Below are 25,976 nucleotides of genomic sequence, written 5' to 3'. Positions count from 1 at the left end.
CCAGGCTTTCTTACACAATTGAATCGCGAGAGAAAGCTTATTTGTCCACTTTTACAGTTGAAGACCAGGGAGGCTGACTTGCCCAAAGTCACATGGCTGGTCAGGGGCTGAACCAGAACCTGAACGTCCACAGCACAGAGTTGGATCCCCTTGGCTCAGGGGAACAGGAGCTGAGGTCCCTCTGGTTGGGTTGAGGGGGCAGAAAGCTAAAAGGAAAACAGGAGGCCCAGCAGCATCCCCCATCTCACCCGGCTTCAGCCCTGGCTCTGGCGGGGCCCCTCAGGCCCGGAGAGCTGAGGCTGTGCTGTACCTGCCAGAGGCACCTGTCTGGGGCCAGGCTGTGCAAGAGAGAGGAGCCCAGATGGGGATTCTGCTGCAGGGCGACCTCGGGTAGGGAAAGAGGAAGCCCAGCACACCTTATGGGATCCCCGTGCATCTCACGTGCAATCATTCCCTCTGTCGCTGGAAATCATCTCTGAAGCAAATCACTGCAAGGCCATCTGTGAGCCTGCTTCACCCACAGGTGAGGCCCCACTCCACAGAACCCCCTCACACTCACGTCCTCCCACCCGGCCCCCCGACTGATGCCAGTGACTGATGTCATGACTGGTTTCCTTTGGCTTCTAATACAGAGAAAAGGCAGAGTACACAGCTGTGTAGGTTTCCCCAAAGGTCTGTCCTTCGGGGCCTGCATTCATTCCCTCCTCAGGAGATGAAGTCTCAGAGGCAGTAAAATGCTCAGGACCCTCAGCATCGCTTTAAGGAGTGACTGACAGAGCAGGCTCTGAAGCTGGCCCCAACTGGGTTTTGGTCCTTTCTCTACCAATTTCCAGCTGTGTGACCCTGGGAAAAGAGCGTCACTCCTCCAAGTCTCAGTTTTCTCTGATAATAGTAACTTCTAGACAGTTCCCCTGAGATTTAAATCAGGTAAAGTGTGGTATACACTAAGAACTCAAGAGTTGTTGGGGAAACAAAAGACAGAAAAATCTTATTCTCTCTCCCAATAATCTGTCCAGGAAGAGAGCAGGTTTGAGGCCAGTCAGCAGCTAGGGAAGGGACACAGGGCATGCTTGAGAAACCCTGAGTGGGTGTAGAAGCTGAAGGCAAATACTGAATTGCCCTGGGGACTGAGGGGCATGTTTTGAAGAAGAGGCTGTGTGGGAAAAAAGGAAGAGGAGATGTAAGAAAACACAAATCAGAGAAGACTGCTGGGGCTGGAGGAGAAATAGGAGATTCTACTAAGTCTCTATTGTGAGGTGTGAAAATCACATCTTCCCACCTCCCCATTAGGAGTTCAGTAAAGCCTCCATTTTAAATCAAGGTACTGGGGAGCCAGATCTTTTGGGAATATAGTGAGAGGATGGGCTTGTCCTCAAGCGTGTAGAGAAACCAGGTCACGCATGGAGTCGTCCTCTGGCTTGTGTTACTATGGTGAGGGTGATCTTGGACCAAAGCTTAAGTGGGCAAGAACAAGAACTTATTTAATTTCTATCCCTTCCAGGCTGGCAGAAAATGTTAACCCTGGGTTTTATTGGAGTTCCTTCCCCTTCAGATTCATTTTGATATTTGGCAAAACTAATACAATTATGTAAAGTTTAAAAAAAAAAAATGGAGTTCCTTCCCCACCTCCCCATTTACACAGTGCCAAGACACTGGGGAGTGTTCATCTTGTTTCTGCAGCATCCACCCAGGCAAGGATGGCAGAGGGTCCCCCACTGCTGTCAGTCTGGTGCCCCTGCTCTGAGGCAAAGGAATCTGCCTTCAAAATGGCCCTTGTGTGGATTTTTCTGGCACAACTGACACCTAGCCTTTCCCTTGCTGGGTGGCTACCCACCCCTCCACCCCACCCTGCAGACGCACACACACACACGTGTGGCAGGCAGGCAGGGAGGTTGAGTGCAGGTTCCTGGTTTCAAGAACTTCTCTCTCTTTGATATTTCAGTTGTCTGTTCTCTGCCTAGAATTTCCTTCACAATCATCTGCCTGAAGCGAGAGTTGGGGGCAGGGTTTCTAAGTCAGTTTGGATAGCCCTGGGGCTTCCCAGGTGGTGCTAGAGGTAAAGAACTCGCCTGCTAATGCAGGAGACTTAAGAGAAGAGAAGGGTCTGCCCTGGTGGCTTAGAGGTTAAAGCATCTGTCCGCAATGCGGGAAACCTGGGTTCGATCCTTGGGTCCGGAAGATCCCCTGGAGAAGGAAATGGCAACCCATTCCAGTATTCTTGCCTGGAGAATCCCATGGACGGAGGAGCCTGGTGGGCTACAGTCCACGGGGTCACAAAGTGTCAGACACGACTGAGTGACTTAGCATGCATGCACAGATAGCCTACTTTACTCTCTCTGCTTATTGCAAAGCATGGATAATACCATTTTTGGTTTTGTTTGTTTTTAACCATCTCACTATTGATTGGGGTTACTGAAAGAGTTAATTTCTTGAACTATCCTCCTTCTCTACTGTGTCACCATTATCATCTTGATGACCTCCTCTGTCGTGGTTACTGACACACCTGAGACAGGGCACTAAAGGATGAACGACATCACAGCTAGAAGGAAGTTTTTTGAAGCCTTGTACCCAGGTTTCCTTTCGCTGTACACAAAGCGAGGGACGATCTCTGCCTGCAACTACATTCACCTGGCGAGCCCTTTGAGCTCAAGAATCCAAGTTGTGAAATCCTTCCCAGGTTTTCCATTCTACTCTGAGGAAGGCTGAGCATTCTCAAAGGGGAATACCCTTGCTTCAAGCCTGCTATTGATGTAATCGAGCCAGCATCTTTGGAGGTGGAAAAGCTTGAGATCCAGTGCCTCCCCATAGAGACATTGCAGCTCCCTATCTGTTTCTGTTGCAGAAATAAAATGGTTTCATGCCACACACAGAGACTGCTCTATATCTATGCCTTGGACATCTTTCCACATCTCTGTACATAACCCTACTTCATCCTCTGTATTTGCCTCACAGTATCCCACAGCATGGAATTATGATATTGTTCATTTGTTTTTTGGTTTTGCTTTCACTAGCCCTCTATTGATGAACATTTGGGTGTTTTCTAGATTACAATCCATGTTACAGCAGAAGTCCTTTCATGCCTCCTTATGCACCCAGTTCCACACTTCTTAAAAAAATGTATTTATATGGCTATGCTGGGTCTTAGCTGTGGCATGCAAACTCTTAGTTGAGGCATGTGAGAGTTAGTTGCCCGACCAAGGATCCAACCAGGCTTCCTGCATCGGAAGCACAGAGTCTCAGCCACTGGACCACCAGGGAAGTCCCCTAGCTCTACACTTTTCAAGATAATACAGTCACATGACGGGCAGTGAGATGGGTATCCTCACTAGAAAGCTAGGTGTAGGGAAGGGTGGAATTTGCCCACAGTCATGCAGTAGGTTTGCATTAGAGATGGCAAACGTGGTACCCCTTCCAGCCTCTAGACACAACACTCTCTTAGTCCCAGTGAGTGATCCCTTAATTGTCCTATATATTTGAGTCCAGCTTGGATTGTGTGCTAAGTTGCTTCAATCGTGTCCAACTCTTTGTGACCATTTGAACTGTAGCCTGCCAGTTTTCTCTTTCCATGGGATTAACAAGCAAGAACACTGGAGTGGGTTGCCGTGTCCTCTTCCAGGGGATCTTCCTGATCCAGAGATCAAACCCATGTCTCCTGCATTTCAGGCAGATTCTTTACTATTAATGTCACCTGGGAAGCCCCCCAGTTTGGGTTAGAGCAGGCTTTTTATTTATTTCAAATGACCTAGAAGAAGCAAGTATGTGGGTTATGCTGGGCACTGTGTGCTGAGTGCAAGGAAGGGAAAGACCACTAGATAACCTTCATTGATTGATGGGGTCCCATGTGTAAGCCCCCAGAGGATGATGTAGCCAGGATCATCTTCCAGACTAACACAGCACATGTATGCCTGTGACCTCATTTGAATCCTCTAGGGTCAGTATGATTATCTTCCCCATTTAGAAAAGAGGAAAGTTAAGCACAGAATGGTGACTTGTCCTATGTGACATAAGCGGTAGAGCCAGGACTGGGGACTTGTCTTTTAAACACATCTATATTACTACTGGTAATAGCACTACTGGAATATACATATATATTCTCTGGTGAAGGACACGGAAAACTGGTGAGCCACAGTCCATGGGCTCGAAAAGAGTCGGACATGACTGAGTGACTCAACAACAACAACAAAATATTACTACTACTGAAAGGTAAAATAGCATTGCTGAAAGTGTGAAAAACTGAAACTATAACTACAAAAACAAAATGGCAACAAAAAGTTGCTGGGTTTTTTTTTATTATTTTTTTAATGTGGACAATTTTTAGTCTTTATTGAATTTGCTACTTCAATAATATTGCCTCTGTTTTATGTTTTGGTTTGTTTGGCAACAAGGCAGGTGGGATCTTAGCTCCCCAGCCAGGGATCAAACCTGCACCCTCTGCATTAAAATGTGAAGACTTAACCACCAGACCACTAAGGAAGTCCCCAAAATGGCAGCAGAAAGTATGAAAAGAAAAACTTAGGAGTCAAAAATAAAATCCTAAAAACAATCTTGTTAGGTGACCAAGGGCACATCATATCTCTTTGAAATTTAGTTGTCTCGTTCTTACAGAAAGAGAATGGTAATAACAATAAGAATCAGCACAGCAATAGCAGCTAATGTACATTCTACATCACCCTAACCTAACAGCCATTTCCAAGTCTGAGCTTCCCCTGCAGGCTTGCATTCAAATATACATATTTAATATGACTATAATCAAAGGAATCATACAGTTTTATTTCTTGATTTTTCACCTGACATTGTCTCATAAGCTTTTCCCCCTTGGTTACATACACACACTCAGCAGTCACTTTTTCCATGACTGCCTTCACCCATGTTAATTAACTCCTCTCACTGGTACTGGACATTTACTGCCACCAAGTTTTCACTATTTTGGCTAATACTGCAGGCCTCTTTCAGCCTCATGGAGATTCCCCAAAGTCAGAGACTGTCCAAGACTTCGGACTCTGATCTCCTGCCCTTCCTATACTCTTCACTCAGCCCCACCTGCCTTCTGCTCTGGTGCCCGGCTCTGCCCTGGCCTCTCTCAAGGCCTGAGGCAGAGCTGAGGCCTTGCCTGACAGTGTTCTATAAAGGCTCTGAGCCTCAAAGTGGCCTCAGAACAGGCTCAGAGAGGCTCAGAGGGAAAGGGACTGAAGAGAGCTTCCTTGATGATGCCCCAGCTCCCCAAGAATACATGCATTTATGTTGCAAACCTCTAACTCAGAAAATTCTTCTAAAATCTAAACCAAACTCCCCTTTGTCTTCTTTCTCCATAGGACATAAACTGTTTTTGACCACAGACCTATGAGAATTTTTCCAAAAAGCCAAATGGCATAACACTGTCTTTACAATTTCACAAGCTTAAGGGTTCTTGAACTCCTTAAGCTTGTGTGTGTCAGGTTAAGGATACAGCTGTGTGCACGCTCGCTCAGTCATGTCCGACTCTTTGTGACCCCATGGACTGCAGCCCGCCATGCTCCTCTGTCCATAGGATTTCCCAGGTAAGAATACTGGAGTGGGTTGCCATTTCCTATTCCAGGGGATCATCCCCACCCAAGGATAGAACCCAAGTCTCCTGTGTCTCTCGCATTGGCCGGCAGATCCTTTACCACTGAGGCACCAAGGATACAGCTTGGGGTGACATTATCTTTCCACCTCTCTTGGCTGCCTTCCATTGCCTTCACTGGATACAGGGAGACCTTGGGTCAGTCATGTAAACTCCCTGAGCCTCAGTTTCCTCATCAGAAAAATGGGAGAGATTATAATCTGTACTTAGCAGGAGTATTGGGAGATGCCCTTTGTGAAAGAGTGGGATAGGCTATAAGGCACCTGTGAACATCCGGCCCCTGGAAGGACTTTTGAAAACAATCGAACTGTCCCGCTAGATACTGTTTTTCAATGCTTTTTCTATTCATATGGGGTGGGATTTGTCCCACTCTGCCTCCATCAGGACCCTCAGATGTAACTTCATCCACCAGCACCAGGCCAGGTGAGCCCACATTTCAGACCCAGGGCAGTGAGACTCCTACAGCACTCACTCCGGACACACGAGGCCCCTCCTCTCTTCTGCACCCCTCAGCCTCCCACCCAGGATCAAGCGGGCCCACCCACCCAGCCAGCCTGCCTTCTCCCATGCCCCAGCGTGCGCGCGCAGCGGGGCACCCACCAGGCGGTCCCCCGCACAGCACCTCGCGCGGGCACCGCAGCTGGAACCCCCGGTCCCAGCGCGGCCGGGCGGGTCTGGCTCCCCGCCGCCCCCCGGGGCCGAGCAGGTAGCGGAGCAGGGAGGTGGGGGTGGGGGCGCGGGAGCGCCGGCGGGGCGGGGCCCGCGGGGTAGGGGCGGGGGCCTGGCGGCCAGGCCGGGCCGCGGAGCTATAGGGGACAGAGCGCGCGAGGCGCGTGAAGCCAGCGGCAGCCGCAGCCGGAGCCGGAGCCCGCGCCGGCGCCGCCATGCCCCTGGCCTTCTGCGGCAGCGAGAACCACTCGGCCGCTTACCGGGTGGACCAGGGCGTCCTCAACAACGGTTGCTTCGTGGACGCGCTCAATGTGGTGCCGCACGTCTTCCTGCTCTTCATCACCTTCCCCATCCTGTTCATCGGTGAGCGCTCTGGGCGAGCGGCGGAGGAGGGGAGGGCGGAGGCCGGGAGGGAGGAGGAGGCGCTGCGTCCTGCCGTTCTCCGTGTCCCCTTGCGGGCGGGCGATCGCCGCTCACCTCCCTCCGGGGTTCCCCTGCTCTGTATGAAGCCCCTCGGTCCCTGCGCTCGCATACCCGCGCAGCCCTCACTACTGGGATGTCCCTGAAACCGCGCCAACCACAACGGACGCTCCTGACCCAGGGGACCCCCAAGTTTTGCCACCGTAGGGCTAGAGCCGGAATGGAGTAAGGGGAAGGCAGGGGGTCTCTTTCCGTGCTAGAAAGGTCGGGAGGAGGTCGGGCTGTACTCTCAGAGGCGCTGTGTAGGGAGCCGGGTCACCCCTCCCCCAGGGCACCCTCCTCGTCAGCCGCCACTGGGGCCAGGGAGGAGAGCAGCCTGCGCCTCGGAGGCTGGGATGGAGGCCCTGCGAACCCTCGGGCTGAGCCCGACAGTGGTGGTCAGCAGCCTCCGGAGATCTTGGGATCCCACTCGCCCTGAGCGAGAAGAGGCTCCGCTTCCCCAGCCAACCCCATCCGGGCGCGCGTGTGTCTAGAGTGCAACTTCTCAGGCTCCGTGCAGAGCCCATCCGACTTAGCAGCGACCCCGGAGGCCCCCAGCGCCCTGTTCGAAAACCCTCTGCAGAGCTGGGCGGAACTGCCCGGGAGGTTTTCAGTGCCTCTTTCCTGGGGTCCCCTGAATGTATTTCCCAAGCTGGCTAGCTCTGTCAACTCACTCTGTCAACCCTGCTTCCCCCCAAACCTGTTAATTCCCTCTAATTAAGAAAAAAAGCAAATCTTAACATTCATACACAGCTTTGGGGAAGAAAGGAATAATTGTCACAGAATTAAAAAGAGGAGGATGCTGCAGAAGCAAAAAGTTGTTAGTTACTGACAAAGACAATTAGAAATAGGAAGGAAGCTATGCTCACAGATACATCAAAAATTGTACCAGCATTTACACTGTTGCTCTCAACCAGATGGATTATTTACGCTGTAGTTTGTAACATGAAAAGCCAGATATAAAATGGGTACCTACACATGTGGGCCTCCATGGGTCTGGGCTTCATGCAAAGACATTTAGTTCAAGTGAACAGACTGAGATGTTGTCCTGGGTACACTCCTCATCCCCACCATGGGCCCAGTGCCTAAGCACCTTCCTGGGGTTCTTGAAACCTCCTCCAGGTGAGCCAGGCTTCCCACCTCTTCCTGTGTCTCCTTGCAGGATGGGGCAGTCAGAGTTCCAAGGTGCACATTCACCACAGCACATGGCTCCACTTCCCTGGGCACAACCTGCGCTGGATCCTGACCTTCATGCTGCTCTTCGTCCTGGTGTGTGAGATCGCGGAGGGCATCCTGTCTGATGGGTGAGTGACTCTCAGAGGACTGAAGTAAGCGGGTCTCTTCCAGGGTGCCTCCCGAAAGGCCCAAGGAGACCCCAGCTCACCTGCATTCCATGAGCCGATACGGTTTTATTTGCTAATAAATTCAGCAACAGTTTACTTAACATACATGTGCTGGGCTCTCTGTTCCAGGCACTGGGCACTGAGAATCATGCCCTACCTAGATCTGCATACCAAGACCCAGTGAAATAATCCTAGAATTTATTAGAGTACCATAGCTCCTGTGGATATACTCAGCCTCTCCCACAGACTGCTGGAGTTACCTTCTCAGGGCAAAAATCACTCTTGCTTGAGATCTTTCCTTGGCTCCCAGTTGTTTTCAAGGTCCCAAGTGCTTAGACTGACATCCAGGTTCCTCACAGTTGGCCCTCCCTGTCTCGAGCCTCATTCCCAAAGGCCTTCTCCCCATGCCCACCTTTCCCAGGGCCTCACAGCATACTCTCCACACCTCTGCCACTGCACAGGTCATACTCTATGTTCTCATCTGTATCTATTTGCAAACTCTTTCCCCCTAAGCCAGAAAGGCCTCAGACTTGGAAGCTGCATTTTACTCATCTCTGTATTCACCATGCAAGGCACATGAGAAAGTTCCATAGACTCTTAGTGACTCCTTAAGAGAATAAATGAAATAATCTTGCAAGTAAGTGCTCTGGGAGGATAAAGGAAGGCAGACTGGGCAAGCTTCATGGTTGAGGGGGCTTCTGAGCCGAATCTGGAAGGATGCCTAGGGTTCTGAGGAGCAGAGGAGTTCCAGAGAGGGTGGGAGCAGTGAGGCAGTGCAGCGGGGCTAGTGTGAAACACACCAGAGCTGTGAAGGCTGAGACTTGGACACTGAGGGCATCTCCAGGAAGGTTTCCAACGCCAGGCTGAGCGTTTGAGTTGAATTTTGCAGGCAGTTTAGAAGCGATGTAATCAGCACAGCACTTGGAGGTGAGAACTTGAGGGCAGGGTGGCAGCAGTGAGTAGCTGGAGGTAAACAGCACCTAGGAGGTGACTGCGGTAGTCTAGGTGAGAGATGACTGCAGCCGAAAGGGGTGTGTCAGCAGTTGGGGGTGCAGACAAGGAGGAGGTGAGCAGCCATCGCATTAAAGAAGAATGACTCCCTTTTGGGTGAAGCGGTGATGGAAGGTGGTGGGCATTTAGCTTAAATAGGTGAGGTCCAACCCTTCTGAGCAGGGGTTAGACTATGCCCAGATTCCATTCCTGCCAGCCCTGGCTCCTGCAGGTGGACAGCACGGGGAGGGGATCCCCACCCCCATCGATAGACATACTCCCTCACCCTCCGTTTCCACTGCATCCTGGCTTCAGAGATAATCTCTGTGATAACTGCTTGCCTTGGGCTTCCTCCAAAGCCCAAGGGATGAGCAGGACAAGAATGCATACTGCCACATAACTAGCAGGTGAAAAGTCTGCCTCCCGCCTTCTATCCCAGCACCCTTTCCAAAGCAGCGCAAATGCCAGAGAGGGGAGGGCTGCCTTGTGAGCCCTGGGGCCAGAAGATACTCACTGGGCTGTAACGAACAAAGCAATGGAGAAGAAAACATCATTTCTGTAGAGAAGGTAGACCTCGGTCTTCACCAGCATTTCTGCTATGCTGTGTATCAGCTGTGGGACTTTGGACAAGTCACCCAGCCTTCCTGGGCCTCACTTTCTCTACCTGTGAAATGAGCTTCATAATCCTTGCCTGACCTGCTTCATAGGAGAGTCCAGGATGATATTAGAGCATGGAGAGGATGCAGAGTGCAGAGTGGCAGAGCCCTGGGCAGATAGCACACTCCCAGGATGTGGGAGACTGGAAAGAATCAGACTGGGGACTCCTTCCTGCTGGCTGTTCAACAGACCCCCCCTGTGTGGGCAGCACCTGTATCCCAAACCTCTCTACGCTCAGTGCAAATCACCATCAGCTCCCCAGGGGGTGGGTCAGTTCCTCAATTGGGCACTTGTCACCTGGTGTCTGCTGGTTTCCATCTGTAGCCTACACCCTTGGCAGGCAAGCATGAAAGAGGGACATGGGAGGGGAATCAGACTGGAGGAGAAGCCAGAGTCCCTGCCTTCTAACACCCCCAATCCACCCACCCTGGCTTTACAGACTTGCTGGGAAGTCTACAGGGCAGATAAGAGAGGGGGTGTTAAAGCAGTGGTCTTCAAGTATAAGCCTCATTTGGGCTTCCCAGGTGGTGTTAGTGGTAAAGAACCTGCCTGCTAATGTAGGAGACACAGGAAACATGGGTTCCATCCCTGGGTAGGGAAGATCCCTGAAGGAGGGCATGGCAACCCATTCCAGTATGCTTGCCTAGAAAATCTCACGGACAGAGAAGCCTGGCAGACCACAGTCCATGGGGACACAAAGAGCCAGACACGAATGAAGTGACTTAGCACATATGCAAGCCTCTTATAGTGATTAATTCAACCAGTCCATTCTAAAGGAGATCAGTCCTGGGTGTTCTTTGGAAGGAGTGATGCTAAAGCTGAAACTCCAATACTTTGGCCACCTCATGCAAAGAGTTAACTCATTGGAAAAGACTCTGATGCTGGGAGGGATTGAGGGTAGGAGGAGAAGGGGACGACAGAGGATGAGATGGCTGGATGGCATCACCGACTCGATGGACATGAGTTTGAGTGAACTCCAGAAGTTGGTGATGGACAGGGAGGCCTGGCGTGCTGCGATTCGTGGGGTCGCGGAGTCGGACACGACTGAGCAACTGAACTGAACTGAAGGTATAGGGCTTCTTGTCTTCCTTTAAGGATTATTTCTCTGTGGTGCTCTGAATTTAGAACAACCAAAGGTTTTTAGGTTATTTAGAAAAATGTTTTCTTAACATAGAAGTTTTCCCAGACCAGCATAAAGTGGAAAAAGCCCTGTAGAAACTTTTACCTAATTTGTTACCTAAGTTAGTATGTATTATTCAATAAAGCAGCCGAAAATCTGTTTAAATCATGTCATAAAATACTTATTTCAATTATGGTTATTCATTGTCATTTTATCTTATAAAATATTTATTATTTCTACCTTCTACTGAAAACAGAAGATTGTATTTAAACTTATGAAATAACATTTTAGATGTCACTTAAAATCTATGCAGGAGTACAGAGTTTTTCAAAATTCTTTCTTTTTAAAAAATGTTCTATGTATTTCTTTTAAAAATATTTATTTGTTATTTATTTTTCTGTGCCAGGTCTTAGTTGCAGCATGGGGGTTCTAGTTCCCTGACCAGGGATCGAGCCCAGGCTCCCTGCACTGGGAGTGTAGTGTTTAGCTACTGAACTGCCAAGGAAGTCACTTCAGAATTATTTCAAGGAGTACAGAGGCAAGAGTTCTGAAGGCCCCCTGGGCAGGGTGTTGGCTGTTCCCAGTGTCCCCACTAGTGACTGCCTTGTACCTCTTATAACAGTGTGAAGACCTTGTGCTGAGACTATCCACTAATCAAGGCTTGAAGAATATCAACATTTACAGTCTCATTTACCAAGAAATCTGGAGGCCACCTTTTTTAGTTGGTGTGGTGGCTTAGTGATGGCATCAGGACCCCAGCTTCTCTGCATTCTGGTTTCAGGCTAGAAGCTTTGCAGCTGTGACTGCCAAGGCCAGCTTCCCTCTGCCAGATTCTGTAAGCATGAACCCAGGGAGAGAAGACCATGAGTTTCAAAGCCTGAACACCAAACCCTCGTAGCATCTCCGTGTGAACGCCTGGGCCCCTTATTTAATAGACGTGTTTGGGGTACTGCCAAGCAGAGCTGCCAACATATAGCTGCCATGTGTGTGTTCTGGAGGCCGCACTGCATGCTGCGCCCTAAACACAAGGCCTGGGCTACTCGGTTGGGGTATGGCGCAGCTCACCCACATCTCCTCTCTCCTTCTCTCTCGCCCTCCTCTCAGGGTGACCGAGTCCCGCCATCTCCACCTGTACATGCCGGCCGGGATGGCGTTCATGGCCGCTGTCACCTCTGTGGTCTACTATCACAACATTGAGACCTCCAACTTCCCCAAGCTGCTGATCGGTAGGGAAGCAGGAGGGGTGAGAGGGGGAGGGAATAGGGACTTCCATTTGTTCCTGTGCCAGGCGCTGTTCTAGGCGCTAGAGGTTCAGAAGTGGAGAAAAATCCCTGCCATTGTGGAGCCTCCAGTCTGGTGGAGGAGACCTGCAAAGACAGTAGACAAACAAGTAGTGATGATGCTAAGAAGAACACAAAGTATGGTAAGAGGCAGAGAGGAAAGGCCGTGTTGCTGTCTGTATAGGATGCTTGGAGGAGGCCTCTGGTAAGAGTGGGCACGCAGGCTTTGGGGGGTAGATGTTGCATGCAAATGGCATAGCAAATTCAAAGCCCTTCTGATAGGAGCACACTTGGCAAAGAAGCTGGTGTGGGCCAAGGCAAATGCGGGAGAATGGTTGAAGGTTAGGTCGGGGGCCAGGAGAGGAACAGAAGACTCCAGGCTCTGGGCCTGGGCACCTGTGTGAGCAGTGTATGAGTGACCACCGTGGCAAAGGAGCAGGGGTTGGGGTGTTTAAGCCACACTGAGTTGAAACAGCCAGCTCAAGTATCAGGCAGGCAGATAAACAAGTTGGGCACTCAGGGGAGGTCTGGGGCAGTCATGGCTTTGTAGGTCACATGTAAAACTTGAGCCCAGATGCGGTAACCTTTAGAAAAGAGAAGGACCCCAGGACCAGAGCCTGCGGCTTGCCAGCGCTTTGGAGTGCCCGCTTAGACCTTCTGACACCATGTGGCCGGGGTCCCAGGCAGAAACAACAGTGATGATTGTTGACCTTTATTGAGACCGTATTGTGTGCCAAGCTCAATGCTAAGCTTCCTCCATGCATCATCTCACTTAACCCCCACACTCTCCCTCTTGTACTGTTGCTATCCCTATTTTACAGACTTGAACCCTGAACTCAGAGAGGTTACACATAATGACAGCGAACACTCATTTAGCACCTTCTATGTGTCAGGCACAATCCTAAGCATTTTACATGTATTAACTCCATTTAATCCTTACAACAAATCTGTGAGGGAGGTACCATTATTACCCTCTTGCAGATCAGGAGACCAAGGCTCAGAAGTTAAGTGGTTTGCACTAGTCTCCCCAGCTAGTCAAGGGGTAAAGCCCGGTTTAGAACCCAGGAGTCTGGGACCCAAGCAGACTCTTAAAAAGAATGAAGCTGTGTGTCTAAAAGTCCTCAGACTGTGTTGGACCCGAGGTATAAATCCACAGATCTTCCTCTGTGTGGGGCTCGGTCTGCATGTCTAAGGCCGGGCTGTACATCTTACTGTTAAGCTGTGGTCAGACTGTGTGTCATTAAGTCAGACCATGATTTTTAGAAGTCACAGCATTAATTGACATCTGGAGTCTGGAACTCTCTATGCTAAGCCAGAGACAGCCTGGTGTCATGAGTGGGAAGGTGGTGCTTCCCAAGCTAGTCTCAGGTCTACCTTTCTGGTAAGGTGGGAGCTGCACTCCATCAGGATAGTGCAAGAGATGTCCTCACCCCAGGGGCCCCCATGTGAGTGTTGTTGGGGGACTGAGGGGCAGCAGGTGGAGAGAGGTTAAATACAGGTTTCAGAGAGCCTCCCACACCAGTGTCTGAGGCAGCTTCTCATGCACAGAGACCCCTCCTTAATCGCCAGGCCCGGCTGACCAGTGCCTCTGGAAACACCCTATCTGGGCATCTGGCAAGTTCATTTTGTCATTCTCCAGAAAGCATATAATATTCTCTCCCTAAAGCACAAATTGGGCTTCCCCTGGCTCAGCAGTAAAGAATCTGCCTGCCAATGCAGGAGACACAGTTTCAATCCCCGGGTTGGGAAGATCCCCTGGAGAAGGGACTGGCAACCCACTCCAGTATTCTTGCCTGGGAAATTCCATGGACAGAGGGGCCTGGCAGGCTACAGTCCACGAAGTCGAAAGAGTCGAATATAACTTAGTGTCTCAACAACAACAATGAAGCCCAAATTACCACCCTTGGACAGACCAGTCCTTCTCCAAGGAACAAGGACTAACTCCCTCCATTCCCCTTAGGTAGAGTCTTGCTCTCCGTGGAGCCAGAAGTTCTAGAACAGGGGAAAGTGAAGAGGATGCACCCCATGGGCTGCAGGGCAGTGAGTACTAGAGAAAGAACTGTCCTTCTGTGGAGGCTACGGTCTGGTCACAGGTCTGGAGTCCTGCAGAAAGGTGAACCGTGATGCAGCTTACAGTGTCCCGAGAAGTAACCTTGTTCGCGGACCTGGGTGAGATCAGAAGGTGTTCTATGAGAAAGTCATGTTTGAGTTGAAAATGAAAGGATAGGTAGGAACTAGTTGGGGAAAGGGACAGGGAAATGCTTCAGACAGAAGGAGTGGCATGTGCAAAGGCCCAGAGGCAGAAGAAAGAAAGCACATTAGGAAATCTGGGGTGGGGGAGGGAAGGAGTGCTAGAGGGCAGAGGGCAGAAGGGAGCTGAACTGTGAAGGCTAGAGTGGCAGGTGGGGCAGGACCTTGAAGGCCACCCCACAGGCGTTGGTCTTTATCCCAAGGACAATGGGAAGCCATTGAGGATATGTAACATAAAACTTAGTTTAATCACTTTTCAATGTATACTCCAGTGGCATTCAATACATTCACCTTGTTGGGTAACTGTCAGCACCATCCGCCTCCAAAACTCTTTCATTTTCCCATTAAACAATAACTGTACGCATTAAACAATAACTACCCTCAACCCTTCAAAGCTGGCATTCTACTTTCTATCTCTGTGAATCTGACTACTTTAGGCTCCTAACTTAAATGAGTTAAATCATACACTGTTCTTTCCATATGTGACTGGTTCATTTAACTTTGTTTTATATTCTCAAGATTCACCCATTTGTAGCACGTGTCAGAAAGTTCTTCCTTTTTAAGGCTGAATGACATTCCATTGTGTGTGTCTGTGTGTGTGTGTATATATATATATATTCCATTGTGTTATCCACATCCTGTTGTATATATATATATTTTATATATATACCATATTTTGTTTTACACTCATCCATCAATAAGCAGTTGGGTTGCTCCCACCTTTTGGCTACTACAGATTATGCTGTTATGAGAATGGGTGTGTTGAGGTCATATTTCGTTAAATATATTGGTCTACAGAGGGCGAGAGGGGAAGTGGGGAAACCCTGAGAAAGCTCTAAAGGTAATCCAGGGGAGACATGATGGTGGCAACCCAGGTGGACAGAAGTGGATGGATTCAAGATAATTAGGAAGTAAAATAGAGTTTGGTAATAGGTAGGATGTGGGGGTGAGGGAGCGGAGAGAGAGGGAAGAAGCGGAGGTAATGAGAATTCAGAGGGGTTTTTCAATTATTTTACTTTTTTAACTTTTTATTTTCTATAGGAGTATAGTTGCTTAACAATGTTGGGGTAGGTTCAGGGGAATTCAGAGTTTAGAGCTCAGCAGCAGCCCCCGTGTTATTCTTTCCCCTCTCCTGTTCCCTCAGACACGCCCTAAGCTTTCACCGAGCGCTGCTGTGTCTGGCCACAGGCTGAGAGCTCAGCACTGTAGGGTAGGGTTGTTGGCTTAGTCCTGGGTCCACCACTAACTCCTTGTGTGACCTTGGACAAGACGCTCAGGCTCTTTGAACCTCAGTCTCCCCATCTGGACAGGAATAGTAAGTCCCTGGCTAAGTCCTAGGGTTCTTATAAAGATCAAATCAGATCATGTCTGTTAAGCATTAGAGGCTAGACCAACCTGAGATGTATTTACAAGTCTGGTCCCAGTAGGAAACCCTCACTAAGGCCTCCAGAGCTTCTGGTGCCTCGGATAGAGTCTGTTGGGAGAGTGTAGGTGTGGAGGCAGGGGTATGGCCTCCAGCTAGGGGATTACCTTGTGACCCGGAGACCAGACTCAGCTGAGAGACACCATCCAGACTTGAGGACTGGGACCAGAAGCAGACACTCCTGCCCTCTATCCTGATGCTCTCACTCGGGGACCTGAGATAGGTGGCATTCGCCCCTCCCCAATTTAGTGTCTCAACCTAGTTCCCAGCCCAGAGCCAGTCTGAGACAGACCGCAGCTTTTGTCCCCAAGAGCCCACCCAGGGAGGAAAGGCAGGATGATGGTCTTCTTCCCTCTCTGTGATTACTCTAGAGAAGAGCTCAAGGCATTTAGGCTGACCTTATAACATATATAAGATCCCATCTGTCATATATTGTAAACCATATGACTCTAGGGAGTGAGGGGGAAGGCCTGCCTGTGCCAAAGCACTCCCTCAAGGGGGACTTAATCACTGCTCTCTTTTGTCGTCACCAGTAAGCCAAAACTGACTGCTTTATTGGTGGATTTGAATGGGGTAGATAGGAATTTAGAGGATAGACTCTACGAATGACTTCTGATCATTTATGGTCCCAGGTCTGAAATCTGGATATAATAAATATATTAACACCTGATACCCAAAGAGTACCCAGTGTGTGCCAGGCTCATTTTGCTAAATGCTTCCCATACATTGCTCACAACAACCTTTGAGGTAGTAATATTATTATTCCCATTTATGGATGAGGAAACTGAAGCCTAGATGGGTTAAATGACTTTCCCAGGATCATGTAGCTATTAAGTCACAGAATCTGAGCCCAGCGTATCTGGCTGCAGGCCCAGCTCTAACCACAATATGCACTGCCCCACAGGACTCACTTTTTTGTATCCCCCACTCCCCAGGCTCCCTGGAGAGCATCACTGTGCTATAGTGGGCTCTGGGCGAGGGGGGCCATAGACCTAGGGCTTCACCTTCCCTCTGTCATTAGCTTGCAGTGAGCTTGGGCAGGTCCCCTCCTCTCTCTGGGCCTCAGCTTCCTTATCTGTAAAATTAAAGGACTAGATTGAAGGACTTTTAGGATATTCCCAGACTGGGGATTCCACAAGGAAGCCATTATATGGTGGAGCCTACTTGTGTTAGGCGTTAGGCTAGCCCAGTTATGCCACTTAATGGCTGTGTGACCTTGGATCAGTTACTAAACCTTTCCGATTCCTTTATCTGTTTAATTGAGGGTGATGGCAGGACTTTGCTCACGAGGCTTTTGTGAGAAATAAATGAGATATGTATGTTTAAAGTGCTTATTTGACACAGTGCCTATAACTTAGCTAAATTCAAGAAATAATGTCACCATTTTTCTTCTTATTATAAAGGAAAATTTGGCTGACCACCTTGACTTGTAGGACTACTATTATTTCTGAACATGCCTGTCATGAATGTTTTAATGTATGCACATTGCTTCTCTGGTAGCTCAGACAGTAAAGAATTTACCTGCAATGCCAGAGACCCAGGTTCAATCCCTGGGTGAGGATGATCCCCTGGAGAAGGACATGGCAACCCGCTCCAGTATTCTTGCCTGGAGAATTCCATGGACAGAGGAGCCTAGTGGGCCACAGTCCATAGGGTTGCAAAGAGTCAGACATGAATGAATAACACCTTCACTTTCACTGTCTCAAAATTATATACTCTTATATTCACACACACAGACATCTGTCACACTGAGTGTGCTTGGCCACAGGCACACCTCCTCCCTGACACACTTTTCTGTCCTCTTGCACACACTTGCGCAGGCGTGAGTCCACACACATCCACATACGTGCACACACGCCCTCCGTGCTCTCTCGCCTCTCCCTGGCAGCCCTGCTAGTCTACTGGACCCTGGCCTTCATCACCAAGACCATCAAGTTTGTCAAGTTCTACGACCATGCCATTGGCTTCTCGCAGCTGCGCTTCTGCCTCACAGGGCTGCTGGTGATCCTCTACGGGATGCTGCTCCTCGTGGAGATCAACGTCATCAGGGTGAGGGTAAGCAGGCCCCCCGGGCTGCCACCCACCTTTGGACACACCTGCGCCAGGGCGGGGCTGCTGACCAGGGTCCTGCCCCTGGATGTGGGCCACCACCCTGCTTCTTAGCCAAGTCCTAGAAGGAGTCAGCTTCTTTTACCCGTCCTCAAAAGGAGAGTTGAGGCCAGTGAGGGATGTTTCAGGAGGAGCCTTCCATCCAGCCCAGCAGCCCTCTACCCCAGGCTCCCAGGGGGAAAGGAGGTGACAGCCAAGGCTAAAGGACTCTGGGTTTAATAGGGAGGAAATAAAACTTCAGGTTCTGACTTCTCTGAGTTTGATTTCATTTTTCTTTTTGAGGTGGGGGGGCTTGTTTTATTTTAATGTATTCATATAATTACACATGAATTAGTAAATGTGTTAAGTGTGGCTGCATACATATTTTTTGAGTTTTGGGTTTTTTTTAATCATTTCTGCTTGCCCCCTTTCCCTCTCTGAGATTCTTACCTTCCCCTCCCTCAACCTGTCCCTCCCCAGGTAACCCATATTAACATTCTAGCATGTATCCTTTCATTCTTTTTATTAATATATTGTGCTACATACTTGCATCTGTTAAGGATATCTCCTTAACATAAATAGGTATTGTTTCTTTCAAAGTTTGTTTTATAAAAATGGGATCATATTATATGTAGTTTTTTACATCTTGCTTTTCTCATCTATCAGATATCTCTTAGGACTCCCTCCAAGTCTAGTATGGTTAATTTAGTTTTCTTAATGGCTGCATAATATTCCATTGTGTAACTGAGCCATTACCCTATTGATAAGCATTCACTTTGTTGCCAAATTTTTGCCATCACAAATAATGGTGTATTAAACATACTTGTATCTAGGTAAAGCTGCTTCTGTTTCTATGGGAGGGAATCCAAGGAGCAGAGTTGCTGGCTCAAAGGACCTGTGTATTTGAAATTTTAATTGATGTTGCAGATTGCCTTTCAGAAATGCTGTAATCTACCAGCAGTGAATTAGAAAGCCCTTTCCTTCCCTTCAACCAGCCATTTCTAATTTGGGCCAGTCTGATGAGTGTGAAGTGCTACTTTAATTTGCATTTCTCTGACTCCTCTGCTTTTAGTTGGTGATTTGCAGGGTACACAAGCTTTCATATTCTCTGCCTCCACTGACCCTCACAGCATCGCTGCGATACAAGTAAAATCCCCTTTTAAGATGAGACATTTTAGATGAGGTTTGTCCAAAGATACCTTGCTAGTTAGTGGAGGGGGCAGAATTCGAACCCAGGTCTCCATGGCTCCACATTCTGCAAACCCTATATGAACATGGTGGTTTCTTCAGATTTGTAGGAGAGAGAAGATGGCATATGGGAGACTCCTGGTCTTGCGCAACCCAACCCAGCCCAGGGGATTCAAAGTAGGACCTCAATGAATATTTACGAGTCAGGAGGCCCTGGCACTGGTGGTCAAGAGGAGTTGGGGGGTCTTTTTCCTGGGAAGAGGCAAATGATGGCCTGACCTGTTAGAAGTCAAGGGTGGGACGACACAACCCCAGATTTCTGCTGGGACAAAGTAGAGGTGATGAGAAGTTGCACTTACCCTTCCCTGGTGTCCCACGTGCCCACAGAGGTACATCTTCTTCAAGACGCCAAGGGAGGTGAAGCCCCCAGAGGACCTGCAGGACCTGGGGGTGCGCTTCCTGCAGCCCTTTGTGAACCTGCTGTCCAAAGGCACCTACTGGTGGATGAACGCCTTCATCAAGACTGCCCACAAGAAGCCCATCGATCTCCGAGCCATTGGGAAGCTGCCCATCGCCATGCGGGCCCTCACCAACTACCAGCGGCTCTGCGAGGCCTTCGATGCCCAGGCGGTCAGTGGGGGCATGGTCACACTGTCCATTCCCTGCCCTCTGGTTTAGCATCACAGACAGGGAGCTCATAAAGCATCAGGTCAAACCCCTGATGGGACAGTGGGGAAACTGAGTCCCGTGAGGGAAAGAGGCTTGCCCTAAGTCACCCAGTGAACCAGGGAGAAGTCCAAGACCAAAGACCCATAGGACAGTCACAGCTGGAATGGTCCTCACGTTTTAGATCACCTAGCCTAACACTTTCATTGTCCATGTGGGGAAACTGAGGCTCTACAGGGAGGTAACCCTACTGGATTTCCCATGTCTTGTGGTCTTTCTTTTGAAGCTCAGTGATTGTACAGGTGGGGATTGTCACCCATTTGGAGAGTAAGGGCATTAGTGGCCTAATCCTTGCAGTAACTCTATGAGTTAGGCCAGAAGGCATCTCCTCAAACCACTGATGAGGAAACTGAGGCCCTGAGAAAGGCCATGACCTCCCCAGAGCTAGCTTACCTCTGGCAGGTGGCAGAGCCAGTCACCTAACTCCCAATCCAGTGCTCATTCACTGCCTCTGCCCTAGCAGAGGAAAACACCAAGACAGACACAGTGGCATTGGGCTGACATATGCCATGCCCTTGTTATAGCACTATGCTCACCACGCAGTCCCTGCCCAGCCATGTGACCTTGATCCATCACCTGGCCTCAGTTTCCCTATCTGGACCACGTTAGGTCTCTATTTGGACCCACACAACCATGCACTTGGTGGCTCCATAATTTCTTCCCTGAGCCCACCTTTCTGCAGCAGACGTGGCCACTGGGTTTCTCTAGGCAGCAGGAGCTGGGGGTTCCCTGGGAGGCTGGGCCCTGCTGTGAATGGGCCCTCAGCCACTCTGACTCTGTTTCTCTGGGCAGCGGAAGGACACGCAAAGCACACAAGGTGCCCGGGCCATCTGGCAGGCCCTCTGCTGTGCCTTCGGGAGGCGCCTGGTCCTCAGCAGCACGTTCCGCATCTTGGCTGACCTGCTGGGCTTCGCCGGGCCACTGTGCATCTTTGGAATCGTGGACCACCTTGGGAAGGAGAATGGCGTCTTCCAGCCCAAGGTAGGCCCCCAGGGGGAGAGCAGGGCGCCCTGGGCAAGCTTTTCACTCACTAGTGAGAACAGGCAAGAGGTTGATGTGTGTGAGAGTGGCTGCACCGGGCAGTTCCTCACCATGCAGAGCGCTTAGCAATATCTGTCTCTAGGAGATGTCTGCACCTGGTCAGCAGAAATGCTAGAAGGCAAGCTTGTGCCCCTAAAGAATTTATGGTGCCCTACGCTTTTGACTTAGCAACGAAACCGCAGCATACCGTAATCACCATAATACTTCTCTCGGTTATGTCATCATTCCGAAAGTTGCAGGAGGTGTCTAAAGCTTTTATTTATTAGTTTTTAATTCATGCTATCTTAACAGACTCTCGATAACTTTTACGGATCTCTCTTCTTCAGTTTTGTATGCTCATAACACTTGAGGCTCTGCAGGGCCACTTTGGTGGCTGCTGTTGTGGGGAGGAGAGTGGGAAGCCTCCATCTGTAGGGCTTTTTCTCCCTCCACTCCAAATTTTGTTAAAAGCTGCCCCAGTTTTATTAACATGTTAGAACTTCCCATTAAAATTTCTTTTTTAAAAAAGAATCCCGTGTCTTAAAAGTAATTGAAACCCACTGGACTAGATGATACCCAATGGCCTTTCCAGCTCTAAAGATGCTACAGACTGAAATTTGTCAGACAACAGAGACAGGAAATCTTTCTGGGTTTTTTTTTCCTTCCTTGGGGCAGTACCATTCACTCTCGGGGTGAGGGTGGAGTACCTGATTCTTTCGTCTGTTTCTTTGCGGCTGCTTAGGTTTGTTGTCGTTCTTCAGTCGCTCAGTCACGTCCGACTCTCTGGGACCCCCGCAGACTGCAGCACGCTAGTACTTCCCTGTCCTTCACCGTCTCCCAGAGTCTGCTCAAACTCATGTCCACTGAGTCGATGATGCCAGGTTTACATGGCCACAAAATGGAAAACTTTTCGCCTCTAATAAGATTCAGAGTCTTATTTCCCCAGCAGGAACATCATTATAACCTTCTAACCACAAATAGACAGTCCAAAAATGATGCAGGTAATTACTGATTAGGGATCTGATTACTAATTTACGACTTCCCCTCGTGTAGTATTATCCATCTCGTGGGTTCCAAAACTGCAGATACCATTTAATTCCCAGGAGGTGCATATGAATTTTTTTCCAGAGACATAATTAATCAGCTGAACACTTTTGGCCAGGAATATGAGACACTCTAAGTCTGTCTGATTTACTCAGCAAACAATTATTGAGCCATACCATGTGCCAGACCTGGGTAAGACTGTGAGAGTATAGAAACAATGGTTATGATGAGGAAGATGAATAACAACCACTTACTGACTGCTTAATACTTATCCATGTGTTATCTCATTGAATCCCTAAAACAGCCTTTTAGGGTAAGTTTTTTTTTTTTTTGTAACAGCATTTTGAGATATAATTGACAAACCCTACAACTTATAAGGTAGGTATCTTTAATCCCCATTTTATAGATGAAGAACTTGGGGCTCAAAGAGGTTAAGTAACTTTCCCTAGGGTCTCTCAGCTAGTTAGTGACAGAGTCAGGATTTGAAACCAAGTCTCTTTTACTCCATAGTCTGGGCACTTACAATCATGATGTTAAATTGATTACTATTATCAAGTCTTCATCTCTGGCCTCGAGGAATATGGAACCAAATGGAAGAGAGATATCTAAATAAAACATTTTATGTGTGCTAAGTCACTTCAGTCATATCCAATTCTTTGCGACCCTATGGACCGTAGACCGCCAGGCTCCTCTGTCCATGGGATTCTCCAGGCCAAGAATACTGGAGTGGGTTGCTATTCCCTCCTCTAGGGGATCTTCCCAACCCAGGATCTAACCTGTGTCTCTTAGTCTCCTGCACTGGCAGGCAAGTTCTTTACCGCTAGTGCCGCTCGTGTGTTAAATACTGCTACTTGGAAGTAGATACAAGGAACTGTGGGCAAAGGAATAATTAACTCAGCCAGTGATCATGACAGCTTCGAAAAGGAGAAGATATTTGAATGGGGCCTTGACAGATGAGTAGGAGTTACCTAGGCTAAGATGGGTAGATTTCTTGTTCATTTAAGGATGTGGGAACTATTAACTTGGAAATAAATTTCATGAAAACTTTACAGTACTTCATGATTTTTTCACTTTTAAAAATGTTTATATAATGCATCAATTTCTTTAAAAAACTAACATGAGAAAGCCTTAAAAAAAAGAAAAGAAAAGATGATTAGGACTCTTTTTGCTTATTTAGACTTCAGTGGCTCTTGAGACCTTCTCTGGCTTTTGAGCTGCTGAACTTTATTTGGCCCAAAATGGGGGGAAGAGACTGTTTCTTTTGTGAAAAAGGAGTGTCACCTTCAGCTTCAGACTAACCATAAATGAAAAAAAAAGAAAAGAAATGTTACTCAGTCGTGTCTGACTCTTTGTAATCCCATGGATTGTAGCCTGCCAGGCTCCTCTGTCCATGGGATTCTCCAGGCAAGAATACTGGAGTGGGTAGCCATGTCCTTCTCCAGGGGATCTTCCTGACCCAGGGATCAAACCCAGGTCTCCTGCACTGCAGGCAGATTCTTTATATCTGAGCCACCAGGGAAGCCATAGGGGATTCCCAAATACTCCACACTGATAAGCCTGCAGCAGTGTGGAGCCGATTGTTGGCATTAGGGAAAAGTGACACCAGCCAGAGCCCTTATCAGCTTGTCTACATCATCTTCTTCCTCCTGTATTTCCCTAAACTCTTATACCAGTCTCCTAAGAACTCTGGGGCCAGATGTATCAAAGAAATAGTAAGAACAACACTTAGAATACTAGTTCATTTGAGTGTTAGCTTTGCATTCTCTTTTCTCTTTGTTTGTACACACAGAGAATTGGGATTTGCTGCCCTCTCATTGTAATGCTCTTGTCTCAGTTACTTGTCAGCACATAAATCGCCGAGACAGATGGCCCTGCCTCAGTGGCAGCAGGTCTTATCAAATTTAATATTTGTTCCCGGCAGCCCAAATGCAATCAGCAAATTACAGACATAGAAACGAGAGTTGAAAGTAAATGTCGTCTCCAATGTCAGCAACAGAGAGTCCTCAGTCGTGTGGTTGCCTGGGATATGCCTTAATTCTCATGTAGTGGGGGAAAGTGAAGTGAAATTGCTCAGTCGTGTCCAACTCTTTGCGACCCCATGGACTGTAGCCTACCGGGTTCCTCCATCCATGGGATTTTCCAGGCAAGAATATTGGAGTGGGTTGCCGTTTCCTTCTTCAGGAGGTCTTCCCAACCCAGGGATGGAACTCGGGTCTCCCGCATTGTAGGCAGACGCTTTACTGTCTGAGCCACCAGGGAGGGTCTAGTGGGGGAAAGGGGTCATTTATTGAAGTTATTTGGTTCACCACCACCCCTTGCCTCCCAGTGGCTCTCACCCAGAGACACAGGTGCTATCCTGGTCTTCATGAACAGAGAAGGAAGCTCTGTAGCTGTGTTTAACAACCCTCTCCATGAGAAAGCCCTTCTTCCCATTCAACCCGGATCCATCCTGCTGCAGTTGGCGCAGCCGGGCACCCACTGTTTACTCTGTTATCAGCGGCTGCCCTGTCATCTCTTCCCTTGCCAGGATACTCACGGTTGGCAAGAAATCTTGCTGCCCTTGGCATCCTCAAGGACAGGCATTCCTTATTTCTTCTTTTATTACTGGAAGTGTCATATGGCCTTCTAGGTCCTCAACACTCCTGTCCCCACCATCACTCCCCAGGGAGCGCTGGGACCCAGGCCCTGCAAAACCCCTGAGAGGTCTCTTTCCAGCCCCCTCTCTCACCCAGCCCCCACCCACAATCTGTCACCTGCCATGGGTGCCTCTGATCTGGCTGGAGGGCAAGGGAATTGGATTTATAAAGAACTGCTGGCATCTGAAACTGGCCAGCACTGCTCTAGGCTGTCAGCTGAGCAGAGGAAGAAAGAACAGTTTGGGTTTGATCTCAGGGCCAAACAAAGCCTCACATGGCTTCTAAACCTCCATGGAGATGGTGTGTAGGTTAGTGTGTGTTTCTGACTGAGTTCTTCTGGGACCTGCTTATGAGTCTTTGTGTGTGTCTTTCTGTTGTCCCCGTGTCTTTTGGTATGTCTGTTTCTGTGTGTATCTATGTCCCCATCTGGACATCCATATTTGTGGCTGTCACTCTGGGTACTTTGAGAACTTATACACATTTCTGTGACTGTGATGTCAACGTGCAGGTTGGTCTCTTTATGACAGTGTCCATGTGGCTGCTCTGGTCTGGCATGCCTCACTCCCTCTGAACTGCGAAGACATGTCTTTGATGTCACCTCCTCCAGGAAGCCTTCCTCTGATTGAATTAGATGCTCCTCTTCTGTGCTCCTGTAATATCCCATGTTTGCACCATCAAAACACCCATTTTCTTTTTCTTCAACTTGACCCTGAGTCTCCTAAGACAGGATCTGCATTGGCTGACCTCTGTGTGCCCAGCTCCATGCCTGACACCCCAGAAGCACAAGAGAAATGATTTTTCAATGAAAAATGTAGACATTACCATATACTTGTAGTATACTTACATGTAGTAAGTATAAGTACTTACTACAACCCACTCCAGTGTTCTTGTCTGGAGAATCCCAGGGACGGGGGAGCCTGGTGGGCTGCCATCTATGGGGTTGCACAGAGTCGGACAGAACTGGAGTGACTTAGCAGCAGAGCAGCATGCTTACTACAAATCTTTATTTTTCCACACCATGTAACATATGGGATCTTAGTTCCCCAACCAAGGATCAAGGCAATGCTCCCTGCATTGGGAGTGTGGAGTGTTAACACTGGACCACTGGGGAAGTCCTAAGAAAACTTTTTACTTACATTGTTACACTGAATTGTCGTAACAGCTCTCTGAAGTAGAAACCCTTAATAGCTTCATCTTACATGTAAAGAAACTGAAGCTCAGAGAGGTTGAGGAACTTACTAAAAACATAGTCACTAACATAATGAGCCAGAACTTGAACTCAGATATGGGCTAACCTCAAACTCTAAACCACTATGTCAAATGGTTGTGGATGGATGGGTGGATGCCTTGGTCTATAAGCAGTCAAGGACAGTTATCAACATTTTTACCAGGGCCTTCCAGAGCTGGAACCTTACATTCAGCATGCCTTGATTGGCTCAACTGTAAAATAGGGAAATGGATAGCTTCTAGAAAAAGTAGAT

The 25,976-nt window shown here is 48.6% G+C and overlaps 1 protein-coding gene across 4 annotated transcripts in view; it reads left to right on the top strand.

Annotated features, from left to right (window-relative positions):
* The first annotated feature begins 6,381 nt into the window (after positions 1-6,381).
* ABCC8 (ATP binding cassette subfamily C member 8) overlaps positions 6,382-25,976 on the top strand; it is an 81,003-nt gene continuing 61,408 nt past the window's right edge. For 3 of the 4 annotated variants that reach the window (XM_025266720.3, XM_044929580.2, XM_025266719.3), the window contains exons 1-6: positions 6,382-6,634; positions 7,893-8,034; positions 11,945-12,066; positions 17,682-17,848; positions 19,457-19,699; positions 20,588-20,776. In XM_025266720.3, the coding sequence (XP_025122505.3) occupies positions 6,487-6,634; positions 7,893-8,034; positions 11,945-12,066; positions 17,682-17,848; positions 19,457-19,699; positions 20,588-20,776 (1,011 nt within the window). In that variant the 5' untranslated portion in view covers positions 6,382-6,486. Of the gene's footprint in view, positions 6,635-7,892; positions 8,035-11,944; positions 12,067-17,681; positions 17,849-19,456; positions 19,700-20,587; positions 20,777-25,976 lie in introns of those variants that run through there. The other variant, XM_025266721.3, reaches the window with a different exon arrangement.

Source organism: Bubalus bubalis, chromosome 16, assembly GCF_019923935.1.
Source record: "Bubalus bubalis isolate 160015118507 breed Murrah chromosome 16, NDDB_SH_1, whole genome shotgun sequence".
NCBI lineage: Eukaryota > Metazoa > Chordata > Mammalia > Artiodactyla > Bovidae > Bubalus > Bubalus bubalis.
The sequence above is the reverse complement of the archived record's forward strand: the minus strand, read 5'-3'. Positions and strand labels throughout refer to the sequence as shown.